At 33.5% G+C, this 22649-nt stretch overlaps 1 protein-coding gene across 2 annotated transcripts in view; it reads left to right on the top strand.

Moving 5' to 3' along the window:
• slc38a3a (solute carrier family 38 member 3a) overlaps positions 1 to 22649 on the top strand; it is a 75832-nt gene that overhangs the window by 46815 nt on the left and 6368 nt on the right. For both annotated transcript variants that reach the window (XM_073825448.1, XM_073825449.1), the window contains 9 exons: positions 2897 to 2978; positions 10673 to 10755; positions 10917 to 10975; positions 14686 to 14850; positions 15322 to 15401; positions 16401 to 16501; positions 20027 to 20151; positions 20705 to 20849; positions 22255 to 22358. In XM_073825448.1, coding sequence (XP_073681549.1) covers positions 2897 to 2978; positions 10673 to 10755; positions 10917 to 10975; positions 14686 to 14850; positions 15322 to 15401; positions 16401 to 16501; positions 20027 to 20151; positions 20705 to 20849; positions 22255 to 22358 — 944 coding nt within the window. The remainder of the gene's footprint in view (positions 1 to 2896; positions 2979 to 10672; positions 10756 to 10916; positions 10976 to 14685; positions 14851 to 15321; positions 15402 to 16400; positions 16502 to 20026; positions 20152 to 20704; positions 20850 to 22254; positions 22359 to 22649) is intronic.

Below are 22649 nucleotides of genomic sequence, written 5' to 3'. Positions count from 1 at the left end.
ACATCAGCGTGCAAAGTATTACTTTGTATTATACTATGAGTCTGGAGATCCTTCTACTGTTCCTTTCTACTTCTACTTCTACGTTCCTTTCTACTGTTTCAACTGAATTGTATTAATATTGATAGTGTTTGGATGCTTTCAATGAATTCTGCATTAGCAAAACAAAACAAAAAAAAAATGATATTATAAATCTTTACCCGGACAAGTGACTTTTGTGCATGGACAAGTGAAACATAAATTTACTTGTCCGAAGGACAAGTGCCTCAAAAAGTTAATGTCAAGCCCTGCGATAGGACAAAAAAGATACATCTATTTGAAATCAGAAATCTGAGGATGCAAAAAAATCAAAAAGACTGAGAAAATCACCTTTAAAGTTGTCCAAATTAGGTTCTTAACAATGCATATTACAATTCAAAAATTACATTTTGATATGTTTACAGTAGGAATTTTACAAAAAATCTTCATGGAACATGAACTTTACTTAATTTCTTAATGATTTTTGGCATAAAAGAAAAATCAAAAAAATTGACCCATGCAATGTATTTTTGGCTATTGCTACAAATATACCCCAGCGACTTAAGACTGGTTTTGTGGTCCAGGGTCACATATGTGAAATAAGTCAGAATGCATGTGAAAAATGTCGGTTTTAACAAAAATGTGTTCCTTAAGCCCTCGTTTAGCAATCCGAATAATAATTAAACAGCCAAAATAATTTTTATTTGTATGTTTTCTGAGAGACTATTTGTTATATTTCTTACATTTGTTCTACTGTTTTTATAACAGTAAGATATAACAAAGATTAATATAGTAATTAATATTAGGAAAGGAAGTGGAGGAAGCAGTGCAACATTGCTAGGTGATTTCGCTTTGGAACCTTCAGAAAACTTTGACTTGATTTTTCTCAGAACTGACATTTGCTGACTTTGTATTCATATGTCATTGTCATAGGTCTTTTAATGGAGAATAATTCTATCTAGGCCAAATATTGTCCTATCCTAAGACACCATACGTCAATATAAAGCTCATTTATTCATCTTTCAGATTATGTATGAATCTCTATTTCAATAAATTGACCCTTATGACTGGTCCAGGGTCACATATGTGACCCAGGCTGGCAAGATGAGTCAGAATATGCACAGGCTAATTTTAAGTGCCCAGTACTCTAAATAGTAATTAAACATCCAAAATAATTTTTATTTGTATGTTTTCTGAGAGCCCGCTGACCAACATGTGAATCGCATACATACAATAAAGGCGCTTCCGCCAATGAGATCCCAATACATACACATACTGTATGCACAGAATTACAGTATTTAAGTGGGCTATTCACGCAAACATAATCTGTTATGTCTTCAGTTAAATTGGGGGGAAAACATTATATTAGATCAGAAGGTTCATTATATTATATCAGTGCAGTATTGATAAATAGGTCGTCTGTCTCATTAATGTTAATCTAACAATAAAAAAAAGAACGCTGCTCTTGGTTGAACTGCTTTTGCAGTTTTAATAATCAGTTTATTAGTAATGAACACACTGAAGTGATTTTTACTTTTGATTATTTGTTCTTCCTACTTGAATGCTTTTGTTTAGATATAAAATGAATGCATTATTTGTTATATTTCTTACATGTGTTTTGCATCTTTTTTTAATAACTAAGATAAAAATGGCTGTATTGTGATTATTAATATAATAATTTATATTGGAGGAAGTGGAGGAAACAATGCAACATTGCTAGGTGATTTTGCTTTGGAACCTTCAGAAAACTTTAACTTGATTTTTCTCAGAACTGACTTTGTATTCATATCTTTTTGAAAGTCTTTTAAGGGAGAATGTACTGTAAAAATAAAGATAGCTCATTATTGTGACTTATTTTGCCAGCACACGTCACATATAAATATAAAAAATAAAAAAGTAAATTATTTTTATAGATTTAATCACAGATGTAATTAATAAATATAAAGTAATTAAAGAATTAGTTCACCCAAAAATGAAAAAATTCTGTCATTAATTACTCACCATCATGTTGTTTCAAACCCGGAAGACCATCGTTCATCTTCAGAACACAAATTAAGATGCTTTTGTTGAAATCCAAGAGCTTTCTGACCCTGCATAGACAGCAGTGCAACTGACAAGTTCAAGGCCAAGAAACGTAGTAAGGACATCATTAAAATACTCCATGTGACATCAGTGGTTCAACCGTAATGTTATAAAGATACGAGAATACTTTCTGTGTGAAAATAAAACAAAAATAATGATTTTATTTCTCTTTTGTGTCAGTCTTCAATGCTTGTTCACGAGAGTACCACAAAGCACGCAAGTTTTATAATAAGCCTGCGTTATATAATAAAGTTGTTATTTTTGTTTTCTTTGCACACAAAAAGGTTAAACCACTAATGTCACAAGGACTATTTTAATGATGTCCTTACTACCTTTCTGGGCCTTGAACGTGTCAGTTGCGTTGCTGTCTATGCAGGGTCAGAAAGCTCTCGGATTTCATCAAAAATATCTTAATTTGTGTTTTGAAAATCAACGAATGTCTAATTGGTTTGGAACGACATGAGAGTGAGTAAATAATTCCTTTAAATGTATATTTTTTTCTTTTATATTGCTTTACCTTTCTGTTAATTTTTGTTGTTTTGAAAGAGCTTTAGTGTACAGTGATGGAAAAAGACCCTGAGCTGGTTGGCGTTTGGTCCATGTTTATAAAAACTAAATATAGAACTGATTCTCTTCTTTACTGTGACATTTGCTTCAGGGATAATAACACAATCCCCTGGAGTGGACGAATACGTCCTGGATTAGATTGTTTACTGTATATGTGTGTGTGTGTCTGTGTGTGTCAGTGTGTGTTTATGAATCTCACAGTCATCCTCTCTCTCTCTTTCTCTTCTCACAGCCATGTCCAGCTACTTGTACATAGTAAAGTATGAGTTTCCATTGGTTATCCAGGCTTTTCTCAAGGTGGATAATCCATCAGGGTGAGTACACATGTCTGTGTGTGTTTAAAGTTGTGTTTTAGTTCTCAGAAAGTAACAAATACATCATCTTGTTTCCACTGTTGGAAAGACTTTATTACCACATGACCCGTTTTAAGCATGTAAAGGTATCAGCACGCAGAAAGACAAATAAAACATGAGATCTGTTTAATGTATTCAATTGTTTCTATTAGATGACAGTGACATTAAATGGAAATAAAGTCTCCCCCAGTAATGTGTACACTGCAAAAAAATGCTTTTCTTACTTAGATGTTTTGTCTTGTTTTCAGTCCAAATATTTGTCAAAATAGTATCATTTACAAAAGAGTTTTTGCTTAGAACAAGCAAAATAATCTACTAATGGGGTAAGCAAAAAAATCTTATTTCAAACAGAAAACAAGATTATTTTTCTTACCCCATTGGCAGATTATTTTGCTTGTTTCAAGCAAAAACATACCTAATTTTGACTTGTTTTTTCTGAAAACAAGAAAATAATTTTTACTCTAGAAAATCCTTCTTGATTTAAGAATTTTTATATATTTTGGCTGGAAACAAGACAAAAAATCTAAGTAAGAAAAGCATTTTTTGCAGTGTATTTTCTTGTTTTCAGAAAAAATCTAGTCAAAATTAAGTGAGTTTTTGCTTAGAACAAGCTAAATAATCTGCCAATGGGGTAAGCAAGAAAATCTTATTTCAAACAGAAAACAAGATATTTTTTTTACCCCATTGGCAGATTATTTTGCTTGTTTCAAGCAAAAACGCACCTAATTTTGACTTTTTTTTTTTTTTTCTGAAAACAAGTAAATAATTACTCGTCTAGAAGATCCTTCTTGATTTAAGAATTTTAAGATATTTTGACTGGAACAGGACAAAAAATCTAAGTAAGAAAAGCATTTTTTGCAGTGTATTTTCTTGTTTTCAGAAAAACTCTAGTCAAAATTAAGTGAGTTTTTGCTTAGAACAAGCTAAATAATCTGCTAATAGGGTAAGCAAAAAAATCTTATTTCAAACAGAAAACAAGAATATTTTTCTTACCCCTTTGGCAGATTATTTTGCTTGTTTCAAGCAAAAACGCACCTAATTTTGACTTTTTTTTTTTTTTTCTGAAAACAAGTAAATAATTACTCGTCTAGAAGATCCTTCTTGATTTAAGAATTTTAAGATATTTTGACTGGAACAGGACAAAAAATCTAAGTAAGAAAAGCATTTTTTGCAGTGTATTTTCTTGTTTTCAGAAAAAGCAAGTCAAAATTAAATGGGTTTTTGATTAGAACAAGCAAAATAATCTGCCAATGGGGTAAACAAAAAAATCTTATTTCAAACAGAAAACAAGATTATTTTTCTTACCCCATTGGCAGATTATTTTGCTTGTTTCAAGCAAAACGCACCTAATTTTGACTTGTTTTTTTCTGAAAACAAGTAAATAATTACTCATCTAGAAGATCCTTCTTGATTCAAGAATTTTTCAATATTTTGGCTGGAAACAAGACAAAAAATCTAATTAAGAAAACCATTTTTCGCAGTGTATTTTCTTGTTTTCAGAAAAAGCAAGTCAAAATTAAATGGGTTTTTGATTAGAACAAGCAAAATAATCTGCCAATGGGGTAAGCAAAAAAATCTTATTTCAAACAGAAAACAAGATTATTTTTCTTACACCATTGGCAGATTATTTTGCCTGTTTCAAGCAAAAACGCACCTAATTTTGACTTGTTTTTTCTGAAAACAAGAAAATTCTTGATTTGAGAATTTTTCGATATTTTGGCTGGGAACAAGACAAAAAAATCTAAGTAAGAAAAGCATTTTTTGCAGTGTAGAGGTTTTTACAGAATGCATTAAAACTGTAATAGTGTGAAATATTTGTACAATTTAAAAGATCTGTTTTCTATTTGAATATATTTGAAAATGTAATTTATTCCTTTGATGACAAAGCTGAAAATTCAGCAGCGATGTTATATGATTACTAAAAGATCATGTGACACTAAAGACTGGTGTAATGGCTTCTGAAAATTCAGCTTTGCCTTCACAGGAATAAAATACATTTGAAAATATATTCAAATAAAACAGTTCCTTCTAAACTGTAATAATATTTCACAATATTACAGTTTTTTTTTTACTACACTTTTAATCAAATAAATGCAGCCTTGATGAGCATAAGAGCCTTAAATAATAAATTAATTATTCCAAAACTTTTGACCAGTAGTATAATTTTTAGATATTTTGGCTGGAAACAAGACAAAAAGTAGGAAACAATTTAAAACAATTTACAATTTAAAAGATCTGTTTTCTATTTGAATATATTTGAAAATGTAATTTATTCCTGTGATGACAAAGCTGAAAATTCAGCTTTGCCTTCACAGGAATAAATTACATTTTCAAATATATTCAAATAAAACAGTTTCTTCTAAACTGTAATAATATTTCACAATATTACTGTTTTTACTACACTTTTAATCAAATAAATGCAGCCTTGATGAGCAAAAGAGACTTAAAAATTACATTAAAATAAATTATTTCTTCCAAACTCTGGACCAGTAGTGTATGCGAAACAAAACTCAGAGCTCCATGACAGCAGTAAAAATGCCCTTTACACAGATAAATGGTAAAAGAAAGAGAGACAGAGAGCAGTGTGTAGGCATGTCTATGCTGAAAAGCCAAAGGTGAAAAGGTTCTTTGATTAGTGGAGACTGTAAAAATAGCTCTTTCAATGGCATTTGGTTTTCTTTTTGCGAAATACCAGCCTTTCATTGTGGGCATGAGGGTGTTAATGCTAGCAACCACATCAGTTTGGCCCCTGGCAACGATTACTGCCAATTTGTGTCTGTGTGTGAGCTGTGCAGTTTCTCTCAGATCAATAGGTCCCTGAGGATTTCTGAGTCACCCAGTAAAATCCACCAGCGCAATTGTGAGAAAATGTGTGCGTGTTAGAGGAGAACTATGATAGATGGACTAGATCTGATGAGAACCGGTTTGTGTGCGTGTGAAGGTCGGATCTCTCCTGACTATAACACTCGGTTGCCCGGCCAAGGAGATGTGTGTGTATGTGTGTGTGACGGTCCGTGACGCAAGCCGATTGCAGATGCGATGACTGGAGCTCGGCCTGACAGAAGGCCTGTGCGCACACTCTGGAGGACACCTCAAAAACTCCACGGAAACGACCTTTGGCTGCCTCATTTGAATTCCTCACCTCTCTAGGCGAGCAGGGGAGGATCACGACGCAGTAAACAGTGACTATTCATTTTGGTTTTAGCAGGCAGTGCCCATGAATCTACATGTGTGACAGTCTGTAAATTAACACCAGTAGGAAAGTTTTAGAAAATGACCTTAGGCATTGTAGACACTGAGGATAAACATGTCAGCCAGCAAGACTAAATATGTCAAAAAATGTGATTATACACTACCAGTCAAATGTTTTTTTGACTGGCACATTAATATTTTTTAAAGAAGTCTCTTCTGCTCACCAGGCATGCATTTAAGAAAGCAAGCAAAACTGAAATATTTTTACTATTTAAAATAATTGTTTTCTATTTGAATATATTTTAAAATGTAATTTATTCCTGTGATGTTGTCACGATGCAGGCAGGAACACACGAACAACGACGTAAATAAAAGACGTATATTTAATAAATCCAACGGAATACAGGCAGACACAGGAACACCAGGGGAAAACATCCATATAACATTAAAGACCGACAAGAGTACTGGGAAAACACACACCTTAAATAGACTAATTACAAACACAGGTGCAGACAATAAGGGAGAAACCAAAAACACTCAGAACTGCGGGGGAAAATGGGAAAAACCAACAAGAAAGTCCGGGGGTGTGACAGATGTAAAGCTGAATTTTCAGCATCATTACTCCAGTCTTCAGTGTCACATGATCTTTTAGAAATCATTTTAATTTCCTGATTTAATGATTAAGAAACATTTTGTATTATTATCAATGGTAAAAACAGTTGTGCTGCTTAATATTTTTTTTCAGGATTCTTTGATTAATAGAAATTTGAAAAGAACAGCATTTATTTAGAATAGAAATCTTATTTAATATTATAAATGACTTTACTGTTTAATGCATCCTTACTGAATGAAAGTATAAAAACAACCTTTTGAACTATAGAAATAAATATAAAGAAACAATATGATCAATAAGGCAACATATGTTTTTCCATAATTTTAAATCATCAAAATAATTGAATCCATTTCAGTTTAATTTTCAAGTTACACTACCAGTCAAAAGATTTTTTATGTTTTTAAAAACGTCTTTTCTGCTCACCAAGCCTGCATTTATTTGATTCAAAGAATTTTGAAATATTTTTACTATTTTTTTACTCTGTTTTCTGTTTGAATACATTTTTAAATGTAATTTATTCCTGTGATTTCAAAGCTGATTTTTTTTTTAGGAATTTAAAGCGTCCTTGCTAAATAAAAGTATTCATTTCTAGAATTTCTTTCCCCAAAAAACTGAATGTTTTTGAATGCTATAGTGTATAATGTTACAAAAGCTTATTATTTCAGACTGGAGTAATGATGCTTAAAATTTAGCTTTGATCACAGTAATAAATGGCATTTTAAAATATATTCAAATAGAAAACAGTTATTTTAAATAGTAAATATATTTGAGAATTTTACTGTTTTTTTCTGTACTTTGGATCAAATAAATGCAGGCTTGGTGAGCAGAAAAGACTTCTTTAAAAAAAAATAATTTCACAGTTCAAAAACTTTTGACTGGTAGTGTATGTGATATTTAACTAGACAAGTTTTGAAAAGTTGAAATGACTTCTTTCCAATTAGATTATGTTAGGATATTTATGTTAGCAACTGGAACACTTTTTTAACAGCAATGCAGATAAAAGACGGAAAGCTGTTGCATGTGTAAAAGCAGCTATTTTCTTTTTATCCTGTCTTACTCTTTGGCAAAGCCACAATTTGTACGCTGTATTTTAAGCCACTTTGGTAAGAAAGTTGGTTAAGTGCGTGCATGTAAATGTGCCCATTTGTTCTGCACCCAGACATGTCCTCATCCAGACTAGACACGGAGGGGTGAGTGGGGTGCAGAACTGTTGAGAGAAAGTTAGTGTTCAGGCAAGTGTTGGCAAGCCTTTCAATGGCTGACTCACACTACTGCCCATGTGAAACTCCTGTGGCAGAGAATGAACATCTAAGCCAACCAGTACCAGAGTCTAGCACCATCTCCTCCAGTTTAGCTTGACCTCCTGAGATAACCTCACTGAGACCACAACATCTCAGCCTAATAAAATCCACACTCCACTAAACATCTTTGGCTTGATGGAGTTGCTCTATTGTCTCATATCAAGCTGAGTTTCCGGGCAAGGTACAGGCCGTCCTTAATAAGTCTCTCAGTCTTTGCTGTTCAGAGCTTCTTTGAGAGATGCCATGTTTTTGGTCTTAATGGGGAGCAGAATAACAAGATTAGCAGCTTTAGGACGAGTTAGAGAGAGAGGATTTCCTCTAAATTGGCCTGTGATTGAGCACAAGGGTTTGGGTCTAAAGAGCTGCTCAGTCACACATCATGAAACATTTAAAAGGAAGTGCACTGATCATCACTCCCCCAAAATAATCACCACCTCCCTGTCCTGGTGTTGTTCAGTAATGTGATTTACGCATTGCACTGTAAGCCATTCAAAGGACATACTGTAGTAAACAGTCGTTTATTATTATGAAAATGTAATGCATTTGTGATAATTAATAAGAGAACGCCTGTCTTCATATGAAAATGCACTAGGGATATGTTAAATGGGTCAATATTTGTTAAAGCAGTAAGCCACTGCAAGCCATAAAGTGGTTTCGTTACAATTAATGGTTGCTTTTTGGCCTGAACTCCCTTAAAGGAGAAGTTCACCTCAGGAGTGATAATTTCCTGATAATTTACTCACCCTCATGTCATCCAAAATGTTCATGTCTCTCTTTCTTTAGTCCCAAAGAAATTACGTTTTTTTAAGAAAAACATTCCAGAATTTTTCTCTATATAATGGGCTTCAATGGTGGCCAACGGGTTGAAGGTCCAAATTGCAGTTTCAATGCAGCTTAAAAGGGCTCCACACGATCCCAGCCGAGGAATAAGAGTGTTATCTAGCGAAAGAATCAGTCATTTTCTGAAAAAAGACAAAATTCTATTCCTTTCAGCCACAAATGAGTTGGAAAAGCAGGGCGAAAAAACTCAATCTCATTTTCTCCTACAGCTTTAAAATCATCCAACATCGTTGTTTTATCTTTGTTTGTAAAGGGCGTTTGACTTTCTTTGCATGATCGCTTTCTAAATACTGATTCGGTACTTCTGCCTAGGTCACGTGTGTGATTACGTAATGCGTGAGGTCAAATTAGTGCAAGACGAGCGTTTGTGGTTAAAAAGTATATACATTTGTATTTTTTGTAGAAAATGACCGATCGTTTTGTTAGATAAGACCCTTGTTCTTCGTCTAGGATCATGTAGAGCCCTTTGAAGCTGCACTGAAATTGCACTTTGGACCTTCAACCTGTTGGCCACCATTGAAGTCCACTATATGGAGAAAAATCCTGGAATGTTTTCCTCTAAAAACGTAATTTCTTTTCGACTGAAGAAAGACATGAATATATTGGATGACATTGGGATTAGTAAATTATATTTTCATTCTGGAAGTGAATTTCTCCTTTAAGCATGGTCACAAAATCACTGTAACAGAGCACAGATTGTATTTATAAAACAGCAGCAACAGCAATATGATTAAAAAAACCGAAATGTTCTGTGAATAAAATGCATTAGTATTAATAAACAATTCTTCCATAAAAGATGCTAGTAAAACAATGAATAGTTGTAAGAATCAGCGTTATTTTTGTATTTTGTATATTGTATTTATTCATATTTTGGATTAGCTGTTATTTTTATATTTTCTGTTTTCATCTTGCAAATTTTTGTTTAAGGTTTAGTAATTTTGTTCTGAGTTTTTGTCATTTTTATTTTTTCCCCCTTCATTTTTCTATTTAGCTTTATTTTTATTTTGGTTTTGGGTTTAGTAGTACCTCTTAAACTTATTTTAGTTCGTTGCCAAAGAAACATTTCTAATTCTTAAGGTTTTTTTTTTTTTTTGGTCATTTATTTTAGTTTTATTTCAATTAACAAAAAATCGGTTTAACCATTTTAGTTTTAGGTTACGATAATGCTGGAAATAATAATATCTGACCCTCATTTTTATCTGACATAAATATACAAATGGAATGAAAAGTCTCCTTTTTTTTTACCATTTTGTTAATTTTAATGTTTTGTTGTAATGTTCCATTGTCATACAATAGAAACAAATACAATTCTTATCGTCTTTCTCACTGTTTTAAATACATTTTCCAAACTGATCTCATGATGAAAAAAAAATTTTTTTTAACCTGATCTCATGACTAAATCTGAAACTTTTTTGCAAGACGTGAAATATGTACTGCCATGTACAAGTTTTGGGACATATTTGATGTGGAATGTCCAACGATTACAAGTGCAGCCTCTAGTGTTAATTTCTGTTGGAAGCTGCAGTCATATGTACTTATTGGTACGTATTTTGTATCTTGCGTAAAAGTTCCCACAGGTACGTTTTCGTCATGAGATCGAGTAAAAAAAAAATATTCACACGGAGTTATCGAATGTGGACGAAAGGTTGTTTTAAACCATTTGTAACTCAGTTTTGGTGTTTTTCTTTCTTCTGTGATTTGTTTGGCAGGGAGTGGTATTTAAACGGCAACTACCTGGTCGTCTTTGTATCGTGCACTGTCATCTTGCCACTGGCTTTAATGAAGCAACTCGGTAAGTGTTCTCAAACTTCTGATTATTATGTCTAATTGCACACCCCCCTTGTTCTGCTTACAACTTCCTGTCTGCATATTTAAATAATGTCAAATGTTAGCATTCATGTTTTATTGAATTGTAAGAGTATTAACCAGGTGTTGTGGGTAATTGTGTTTCAGGGTACCTGGGCTACACCAGCGGTTTCTCTCTCAGCTGTATGGTCTTCTTCCTTATTTCGGTATGTTTGTTACTCTCATAATTGGAAAAGTTCACCTAAAAATGAAAACGGTTTGTTCTAAATGATTCGTTCAATACTCTGATGCATTCAAAACTCCATTAATGTGTGTTGCTCAGCAAATTTCAATTCTAGCATGGCTTTGTGTGGAACTACACTACCAGTCAAAAGTTTTTGAACAGTGAGATTTTTTTTGCATTTATTTCATCCAAAGTACAGGAAAAAAACTGTCAAATTTTGAAATATTCTTACTATTTAAAAAAAAGTTTTCTGTTTAAATATATTTTAAAATGTAATTTATTCCAGTGATTTTAAAGCTGCATTTTTAGCATCATTATTTCAGACACATGATCCTTCAGAAATCATTCTAATATTCTGATTTGCTGCAAAAAAACATGTATTATTATTAATATGTTGAAAACAGCTGAGTAGAATGTTTTTAGGTTTCTTTAATGAATAGGAAGTTCAAAAAAAAAACAAAGTTCATCTGAAATAGAAATCTTTTGTAACATTATAAATGTCTTTATCATCACTTTTGATCAACTTAAAGCATCCTTGATAAAGTAAAGTAAAATATTAATTTCTATAACCCCACTTCTCCCCCAAAAAATCTACTGATTTCAAACTTTTGAATGGTACATTGTATAATGTTACAAAAGCTTTTTATTTCAGATAAACGCTGATGTTTGGATCTTTCTATTCATCAAACAATCCTGATAAAAATGTAGCTTTGATCACAGGAATAAATTGCATTTTAAAATATATTCAAATAGAAAACATTTATTTTAAATAGTTCACAATTTTACTGTTTTGCTGTACTTTGGATCAAATAAATGCAGGCCTGGTGAGCAGAAGAGACTTCTTTAAAAAACATTAAAATCCTACTGTTCAAAAACTTTTGACTGGTAGTGTATTTTCGTTGGTGGAGCAACAACTGACAAAGTAACTGTCAATATTGTGTCTAAAATGTAAGTTGCTCAATATTACCTTCTTCCTTATATAACTGTTGTATAATAATCTGAACAAAATCACTCATGATTGTGCAATATTGCTGAAATTCATGTTGTTTTGTGTTCCACCAAAGACGTCATTCAGATTTGAAAGAACATGAGCAAGTAAATGATGACAGAACTTTCATTTTTGTGTGAACTCTCCCTTTAGATACATTTCATTGAGTTGCCATGTGCTGCTTAGTATTCCTATCACGAAGCAGTAGTCTGCTATTTTGAAATTTGTCTTTGAATAATGTGCTGAGAGCGTGAAAATTAATATTTAATCTTGATACAGTTCCAATTAGCAGTTTATAAATCTTCTAGTAGACTGGGGGATTTGGGGATGTGCTTATGTTTTCCACCAGCAGGATCAGCGTGTGATGTTGTGTGAGAGTGTCTTGTATTTTTAGAGTGGGGTTGTGTTTGGTGCACCTCACTGACCTACTTTTGGAGGGCAGCTTTAATCTTTGCACACGGCTCTCGCTCTCTCTGTCCTCATGTTGGTGTGTGAGTGTGGCATTGGCTTTGTCACATCTTCAAGCTGGATTTATTAAACCATCCAGTTTTTACACCTTGGTCCTGTCTGAATACGATAACATTGCCTTCTTTCTTCTTCTCTTGAGTCATCATCCCTGCTGTGAAAAAGAAACCAAAGAAAAGAAACAATGGCAACAGAGCCACCTCAGAATAGTCTCTCTCTCATCTGACTGGTTATGTGACACTGAATAACATTATAAAGCAGTGATGTGTGCCTTTCAAGATTAAGGGTCATACCATGAGGAACCATGTTTAAACAACAGCAAAACAGTATAATATATAAGGGGAATTTGAGGGGAACTTTTGTTCATTTTGATGACATTTTTGCCACAAGCCCTCGTTAATTTCTGACCCTGGCTTGATGTAATTTTCAGAACTCCTAAATCTTTTAAAACTAAGCAGTAAACAAATGACTACCTACATTTATAACAATACATATTTGACGTCTTGGCATATAAAATAATAGTCAGAAAAATCTACTTTCTTTTTAAAATGGACGTTTTTTTGTAACTTTTAGTCTAAATATTTTTAAAAAGTTTTTTTTTTAATACATCAGGCTTTTATGGCTCATATAGTATGATATCGGAGAATATGGAGCTCAACACAAAGAGGAAAAAACAAACCACTAACATAAAATACATATAAATATCAGTTTTATCAGTAATATGTCTTAGTAAGATGATATTTGAATGCTTAGTTTTATGAGCATACAAAGATCTTTAGGGTTTTTTTTTAATGTGGGGCAAAACATAATGCAATGTAATACGATGATTATTGAGAGATAAACAAATAAAAGTTTCCCAAAAGCCTGATGTATCATATTTGATACTCTCATTTCAACATTAAAATTATATTATATGGATAATCGAATAAACCAAGGTTGATTCAATCCAGTAAGTGCTTATTTTGAAATATTACAAACAATATTGAATATATGCTTACATCAACATTACCAGTCAAAAGTTTTTGAACAGTAAGTTTTTTGTAATGTTTTTAAACAATTATTTTCTGCGCATAAAGCCTGAATTTATTTAATCTAAAGTACAGCAAAATCAGTAATATTGTGAAATATTTTTACTATTTAAAATATATTTTATATTTTATTATATATTTTAAAATGTAATTTATTCCTGTGATCAAAGCTACATTTTCCGCATCATTACTCCAGTCTTCAGTGTCACATGATCCTTCAGAAATAATTCTAGTATGCTGATTTGCTGTTCAAGAAACATTTATTATTATTATTATTATAACAGTTAAGTACATCTTTTTCAGGATTCTTTGATGAATATAAAGATCCAAAGATCAGCATTTATCTGAAATAAAAAGCTTTTGTAACATTATACACTATACCATTCAAAAGCTTGGAGTCAGGTATAATATTTTTTTTATTTTGGGAAAGAAAATGTAGAAATACTTAATACTTTTATTTAGCAAGGATGCTTTGTTTAAAATTGATAAAGACATTTAGAATGTTACAAAAGTTTTTTATTTTAGATAAATGCGGTTTTGAATTTTCTATACATCAAAGAAACCTGAAAAAATTCTACTCTGTTTTCAACATAATAATAATAATAATAATAATAATTAAAAAAAAATTAAGCAGCAAATTGGAATATTAGAATGATTTATGAAGGGTCATGTGAAAAATCAGCTTTGAAATCATATAAATAAATTACATTTTAAAATATATTCAAATAGAAAGCAGTTATTTTAAATAGTAAAAATATTACAAAATTGTACTGTTTTTGGTGTACTTTGGATCAAATAAATGCAAGCTTGGTGAGCAGAAGAATCTTACTGTTCAAAAACTTTTGACTGGTAGTGTACTTCATAAAAATGTGTTTTTACACCAAAAAGACACCAAAACCGAAATGGGACATTTTTAGAATTATACTAAAAAAAGTACAAAAGATCAAATCTCAGTCAGAAATCAGAAGGCATGTACAATAGTAGACTGTAATAGGCTTTTTATGATTAAAAAACATGTCCCGTATAATTATGAGGGATATAAAGCAAGTTTGAAATTGTCATGAAAAAAAGATTGCGAATACCTATAAGTGGAGCCTAAGGGGAAAAATGATTAAACAATGACATGAACCTGTAAAATCAAATAGCAAGCTCAGCACAACCTATGCAATATGCAAGACTTGTTAATTACTCAATCTCTCGTTTTCCCTCCAGGTGATCTATAAGAAGTTCCAGGTGAAATGTCCTTTCGAAGACTTTTCCCATAACAGGACAGTGTTGGGCTTTAACACCAGTGTGGCGGCTGACCCCGGAGGAGTGGAGATGACCCATGAGGCTGACCCTGCCTGCACTCCCCGCCTCTTTAACCTCAACTCACAGGTATATGATATGTATATGAATAACTAATGAATACTTAAGAATATGAATGTACTAAAATCAGGCTGTGACATTGTGAGTCATGTGTAGAATACTATAAGCCAAATCAAATGACACATACTTTGTTTTCCAATAAACCACTGCATGACTCGCATATATTTGGTCTTAAGTAGCCATTTACATATCAGTTTTCAAACTGCATGAATGAAACTTTGTATTTTTCCCTTAATACGTCCTTTACTGCCAGACTGATAAATGTGAAAGTCTGTAGTCAGGAGTCTTCAGCTCAGTCCAGGACCGGCATTTTAAATGAGCCCAGGCATGAGCTCCGTCCAAGTCTGACTTAATCACAGCTACAATTAGCTCTCTGTAATGTGCTACAGTGTTTAATGGGCTTTAAAGTGTGGGGTTTGGGGTTTATGGTTGCCGCTGTTGTATCCATGGTGACGTGACGTGGTCTGGTCTGTTTTTTAGACGGCCTACACGGTTCCCATCCTGGCGTTCGCGTTCGTGTGCCACCCCGAGGTGCTGCCAATTTACACCGAGCTGCGCAAGTAGGTGGCAATTTCTTTCGCAGGTCTCGAATCACAGATGAGTCACGTTGTGCATATGGATGCTATTGCACTGTGCGCGTTTGCCCATCTGCTTCACTGTCCAGAAAGTTGTGGTTTAACCAGTCTGGAATGAACATATTTACTCACAGGCTTTCAAGGAATATTATGGGTTCAATACAAGTTAAGGCCGACCGACAGTACCTGTGGTATACTTTTTCATAATATTCATTAAAAAAAGCAAATCTTGATTATGGTGAGGCACTTCCAATGAAAGTAAATGGGGAATGATCTGCTAAAATGAGTGCTGTCAAATCGATTAATCGCGATTAATCGCATTCAAAATAAAAGTTTGTGTATACATAACATAGTTAGTCAAAAGTTTACATACACCTTGCAGAATCTGCAAAATGTTAATCATTTTACCAAAATAAGAGAGATCATATGAAATGCATGTTATTTTTTATTTAGTACTGACCTGAAGAAGATTCACGAAAAAAATGTTTACATATAGTCCATGAGAATAAATAATAGTTGAATTTAAAAAAAATTATTCTTAATACTGTGTTGTTACCTGAATGATCCACAAGAGAAACTTTTAAATTGTAATAATATTTCATAATATTATTGTTTTTCTGTATTTTAAATAAATGTAGACTTGGTGAGCATAAGAGACTTCTTTTAAAACATTTAAAGCCTTATTGACTTAACTTTTAAACAGTTAGTGCCTCGATTTTTGCTTTTTTATAAGAAAACAAGTAACAAGTTAAAACAATTTTTGGTGGTAATCAACATTATGCCACAAAACCCATAGTATTTCTTTTAGTACATACAAAAACAGATTTTAAAATGACAAAATGGGCAATTAATATTAATATTTCTACCTTATAACCATATCACAGAGACTGAAATGTGTTTTCACTGCATGAAATGACATTTTGGGTATGAGTATGCATTAGTCTGTGACTATTTTTTTGTCATATCCTTATATTGTGATTTCAGCCCCACAAAAACAAAGATGCAACACGTCTCCAACATCTCCATTGGAGTCATGTACGTCATGTACCTCTTGGCTGCTCTTTTCGGATATCTGACCTTCATTGGTGAGGCCTATTATCATCATCACTCCTTACAATATTTGCATTCTTTCTTCATGCATTTAGTGATAGTTCCTCAACAAAGATAAAAAATGAGAGACAGCAACGCGTGGAAATAAAAATATTAGTCAGCTTGTAGGAAAATTATGAAACATACTAAGCCATAAATACAGTTGAGGTCAAAAGTTTATGTACACCTTGCCGAATCTGCTAAATTATTTTACCTAAATAGGAGGGATCATACAAAATGCATGTTATTTTTTTTATTTAGTACTGACCTGAGTAAGACATTTCACATAAAAGATGTTATGTTATGACATATAGTCCACAAGAGAAAATAACAGTTGAATTTATAAAAAAGACCCAGTTCAAAAGTTTACCCTTGATTCTTAAAACTGTGCTGTTACCTGAATGATCCACAGCTGTGTGTGTGTGTGTGTGTGTGTGTGTGTTTGTTTTTTTTAGTGATAGTTGTTCATGAGTCCCTTGTTTGTCCTGAACAGTTAAACTGCCTGCTGTTCTCAGATAAATCCTTCAGGGCCCACAAAATGTTTTGTTTTTTCAGCATTTCTGTGTATTTGAACCCTTACCAACCCTTACCAGGTTCAAACACTCACTGAATTAAGTCCCAGAAGACATAATTTAACGTATTATGTCTTCTGGGAACCTTCTGTAGCTTCTGAAGGGCAGTACTAAATGAAAAAAATATATATATTTAGGCAAAATAAGAAAAATGTACACATCTTCATTCGGTTCAAAAGTTTTCACCCCCAGCTCTTTATGCATCGTTTTCCTTCTGGAGCATCAGTGAGTGTTTGAACCTTCTGTAATAGTTGCATATGAGTCCCTCGGTTGTCCTCAGTGTGAAAAGATGGATCTCAAAATCATACAGTCATTGTTAGAAAGGGTTGAAATACACAAAAATGCTGAAAAACCAAAGAATTCGTGGGACGTGAAGGATTTTTCTGAAGAATTACAATTATCTTGGTGAAATATCTTATTCAGGTCAGTACTAAATAAAAAATAACATGCATTTTGTATGATCTCTCTTACTTTGGTAAAATAATAAACATTTTGCAGATTCTGCAAGGTGTATGTAAACTCTTGACCTCAACTGTAGATGTAGCAGATAGGAAGGGAACAGAATGCACTGCACTATTCTAAACTGTTATCTTAAAATGCATGTGTACATAATCCAAAAATTCAAAATGGCTGCAAATAGAACATAGAAAAACATGTCCTGTGTGAACATTCTCTAAGAATACCAATCAAAAGATACTGCAGATACTGTGCCAATAAAGAGGCATTAAGTCCCCAACTGTTTCCAAGTCTCCAAACATTTCATGTTTGATTTTGGTCATTCTGTTGACTATATCGTAGGCCAAAGATAACATCAGAGTCTGATTTTGGACTTGCTTAGACGGCTAATGCAGAATAAATGATCTAGTGCCAGGAATGAAGAGCAAGGCTGAAATGCTGTATGTAACTGAGCATGAAGCAGCAGGGAATGCTAGTGCCACAATTGCTGAAGATCATTTGGTCGTTCAGGACAACTCCCTGCTCTTTTACACATCAGGACGAGACAGCAGTGTGACTCAACTGAGATGGAGAGAGTGGAGGAGGTTTTGTTGAGGAGAAAGAGGAGGTGAGAGCTGTCAGGATGGATGTGCTGAGTGGTCATTCAAGTTGAGATGTCAGAGGCCAGCTGAGATCAGTGAGACTGCAGCGGTAAAGAGGCAGAAAAGAGTTTATTTGCTTATTTTATGTGCAGGGTTTTAAAATTCACCTTCATGTTTCAGAGCTTCTGAAGTGTAAGGACAGATTGAGACCTGCTTAGCTGTCAGCATGTGTTTGCTGATGTCACAGATCTAAGCATCTGTTTCAACAAATCAGCTTTGAATGCAAGGTCATGTTGAAGTAGTATTAGCACTCCATCTGGTGGCCATTGTGCATGAATAAAAACACATTACCACTGTAAACAGGAGAAAGAATAATCTAATGCAGTGGTTCTCAAACTGTGGTCAAGGAAAATCAGTTCAAAAGGTGAGGAAGTATCTTATACTTACCAAGGTAGCATTTGATGATACAAAGAATTTGAATTTTTTAGCATCATTACTCCAGTCTTCAGTCCTTCAGAAATCATTATAATACTAAGAAGCACTTTTTTTAATCATTATTACTGTTAAAAATGTTTCTGCTGCTTAATATTTAATTATTATGTTTAATATTTGATATACACATACACTGCCATTCAAAAGTTTGGGATCTGCAAGATTTTTAATGTTTTTAATGAAGCCTTTTCTGCTTATCAATGATGCATTGATTTGATTAAAAATACAGAAAAAAACAGTAATATTGTGAAATATAATTGCAATTTAAAATAGTGGTTTTCTATTTTGATATACTTTAAAATAGAATTTATTCTTGTGATACAAAGCTATTCTAATTCTATGCTAATTTATTATCAATGTTGGAAACAGCTGTGGTGCTTTTTTTAATATTTGTTTTTGTGATTTTTCAGGATTCTTTAAAGAAAAAATGTTCAAAGGAAAAGCATTTATTTACAATATAAATCTATTGTAACAATATACACTACCATTCAAAAGTGACATTAAAGACTTATATTGTTAGAAAAGATTTCTATTTTGAATAAATGTTGTTCTTTTTAACTTTTAATTCATCAAAGTATCCTAAAAGAGTATCACAGGTTCCAAAAAGTATTGATCAGCACAACCATTTACAAACAAATCAGCATATTACAATGATTTCTAAAGGATTATTTCTGAGGTGTCATGCTGAAAATTGAGCTTTGCATCACATGAATAAATTATATTTTAAAGTACATTGAAATAGAAAATTGGTATTTTAAATTGCAATAATAATTCACAATATTACTGTTTTGCTGTATTTTTGATCAAATAAATGCTGCCTTGATGAGCATAAGAGACATCTTTAAAAAAACAGCAGTGTATATGTATGTCATAATATTTATATATTTAAAACTGTAAATCTTTTTTTTTCAGAACTATTTGACAAATACAAAAGTAAAAAAAAAATTATTTGAAATATAATTTTTTTGTAACAGTTCCGTTTAATTGCATCAATTATTGTCCTTGCTGAATATAGTATTATATATAAAGTATAAAGTATAAAAATGTGCAAAAAATATTAAAAATAGATATAAATGACAAAAAGTCATTGAATTATACTGAATTAACTAGTTAATTTCTGTTAACATTTCTGTTTTCTCAGCGCAATAACTTATTCATTTTAATCCAACTTCTTTGCTAGGAAACAATTGACTAATTTAGGTTTAATACCTGAAAGTTTCACTATTTAAGTTTAAAAAATTGCAAGATTTATTAAAAGTGAGATTATTTTGTGGTTTTCTTCAAGATTTGGGTTGTTAGGTGGTCCACAATTGTTTTTCTTTAAATGGTCACCTGAAAAAGTCTGAGAACTACTGATCATTTTTAATTTTCAATTACATTTCAATTAATATTACATTTCAATGATTGAATTTGTGTGTAGATAAGGTAGAAGCTGAGCTGCTGCACACCTACAGTCGGATCGACCCATACGACACACTCATCCTGTGCGTTCGTCTGGCTGTGCTGACTGCCGTCACACTCACTGTACCCATCGTGCTGTTTCCTGTGAGTTTCACACACACACACACACACACACACACACACACACACACACACACACACACACACACACACACATGTTGGGTTTACATGTTTTATGGGGACATTCCATAGGCGTAATGGTTTTTATACTGTACAAACCGTACTTTCTATCGCCCTACACCTACCCTACACCTAAACCTAGCCCTCACAGGAGATTGTGCACACCTTTACTTCCTCAAAAAAACTCATTGTGCATGATTTATAAGCCTGTTTCCTCATGGGGACCTGAGAAATGTCCCCACAAGGTCAAAATCTACTGGTATTCCTATCCTTGTGGGGACATTTGGTCCCCATAACGTGATGAATACCAGGTACACACACACACACACACACACACACACACACACACACACACACACACACACACACACACACACACACACTACTTTAAAACTTTACACTTTTAAATAAACTACATCTTATCAAGTTACAACTTTCTCAGAGGAGTCAGGATTGAATGACAGGCAGTATTTCAGTTTCTGATTTCAATGCTTTGCCTTCTGATGTCCTTTCTCAGGTAAGGAGAGCAATTCAGCAGTTGTTCTTTCCAAACAAAACCTTCTGGTGGCCACGTCACATCGCCATAGCTGTCACCCTCCTCACCCTCATCAACTTACTGGTCATCTTCGCTCCAAACATCCTGGGCATCTTCGGGGTCATCGGTGGGTTTGGTGCTTGCTTTCTTTCCTTCTTTCTTTGTTTGGTAGTTTCATTGGTGTGAAAAGAGTGTGAGAGCAGTGTACAGTGTCCTTAAAGGAGAAGTTCACTTCCAGAACAAAAAAAATGTACAGATAATTTACTCACCCCCTTATCATTCAAGATTTTTATGCCTTTCTTTCTTCGGTCGTAAAGAAATTATGTTTTTTGAGGAAAACATTTCAGGATTTCTCTCCATATAGTGGACTTCTATGGTGCCCCCGAGTTTGAACTTTCAAAATGCAGTTTTAATGCAGCTTCAAAGGGCTCTAAATGATCCCAGCCAAGGAAGAAGGGTCTTATCTAGCAAAACGATCGATTTTTCTAAAAATATTAACAATTTGTATACTTTATAACCTCAAACACTCGTCTTGTCTAGCTCTGCATGAACTCTGTGTATTCCAGTTCAAGACAGTTAGGGTATGTCGGAATACTCCTATTTTTCTCCTCCAACTTCAAAATCGTCTATGCATGTACACTTTGTAAACACTGGGTCGGTATATCTGCAGAGATGTAGTACGATTTTGATGTGGGAGGAGCAAATGTGATGGGAGTTTTTCGACCTGCTCTAACTGTCTTGAACCTCTGGTTCACGCAGAGCTAGACAAGACGAGGATTTAAGGTTAAAAAGTATATAAATTGTCCATTTTTTTTTAGAAAATAGATAAGACCCTTCTTTCTTGGCTGGGATCGTTTAGAGCCCTTTGAAGCTGCATTAAAACTGCGTTTTGGAAGCTGAAACTCAGGGGCACTATAGAAGTCCACTATATGGAGAAAAATCCTGAAATGTTTTCCTCAAAAACACAGAAAACTCAGAACAGCGCAAGTTCAAAGAAACATTGATAACTCAAGCAAGTGATTTTGCTGATTTGCATGTGAAATTAGGCTTTTATGGAGGAGCAAAAGCACACCGCTGGAAAGGGGGCAGAATGGGGCGCAATAATCGTTTCATCAAGGACCTCATAGCTGCTATTCAGTGTCTCAGTCTTAGACTATAATACTGTACGAACAGTTCCAGCCGTGCATAAATCCATCACCAACAGCATAATTAATCGCCTTTGGAATGTGTATATAATTATCAGCAAGTCCCATTTTGCTTTTCCTTTAATTATATTACAGTTTCTCCTGGTCTCACACTTAACTCGATAACACTAATTGTTTCTCCACTGCTTGTGAGTTTTACCTACCTCAGAGAAGAATGGACACTATTGTTCTTTTGGCCTGACCACCATGAGAAATCTCTCAATAACTATGGCTTACGTAACTTGAATAGCTTTAGCTCAAGATTTAGTCCTGAGGCATGATGTTACTAAATTGTGGAGGTTTAGGTTTACAGTATGTAAGTGTGTACATGTGTTTAATGTTCTGTAGGTGCCACGTCCGCGCCGTGCCTCATCTTTATATTTCCGGCCGTGTTTTACATCCGCATTGTTCCCAAGGAAGAGGAACCTATGCGCTCAACGCCGAAAATCATTGTAAGTACTTGGACATGCGGTACTGTATTAGATTCCTCCCCATTCTTCCACAGTGGGATCTAGTTTCTTAGCGCTTGTAGGAATGTAGATGCTTTGAAAATGTTCACACTATTAGATTGAGGCCCTTTGAAAACTAATCATGCTAAAAGCTTTGTAAATCCCTTGGGTAAATCTTTGGTGTGACCCAAAACTATTGTAAACTAGTAAACTAATTCCCCTTAAGTTACAGCAGACTGCAGGAATCTGGAGATTGTGGGCGAAACCTGAACATATTCAGTATTTGTGAATCTC

The sequence above is a fragment of the Garra rufa genome, chromosome 20, assembly GCF_049309525.1.
Source record: "Garra rufa chromosome 20, GarRuf1.0, whole genome shotgun sequence".
Classification (NCBI taxonomy): domain Eukaryota; kingdom Metazoa; phylum Chordata; class Actinopteri; order Cypriniformes; family Cyprinidae; genus Garra; species Garra rufa.
Note: the sequence above shows the minus strand (reverse complement) of the source record. Positions and strands in the feature narration are given on the sequence as shown.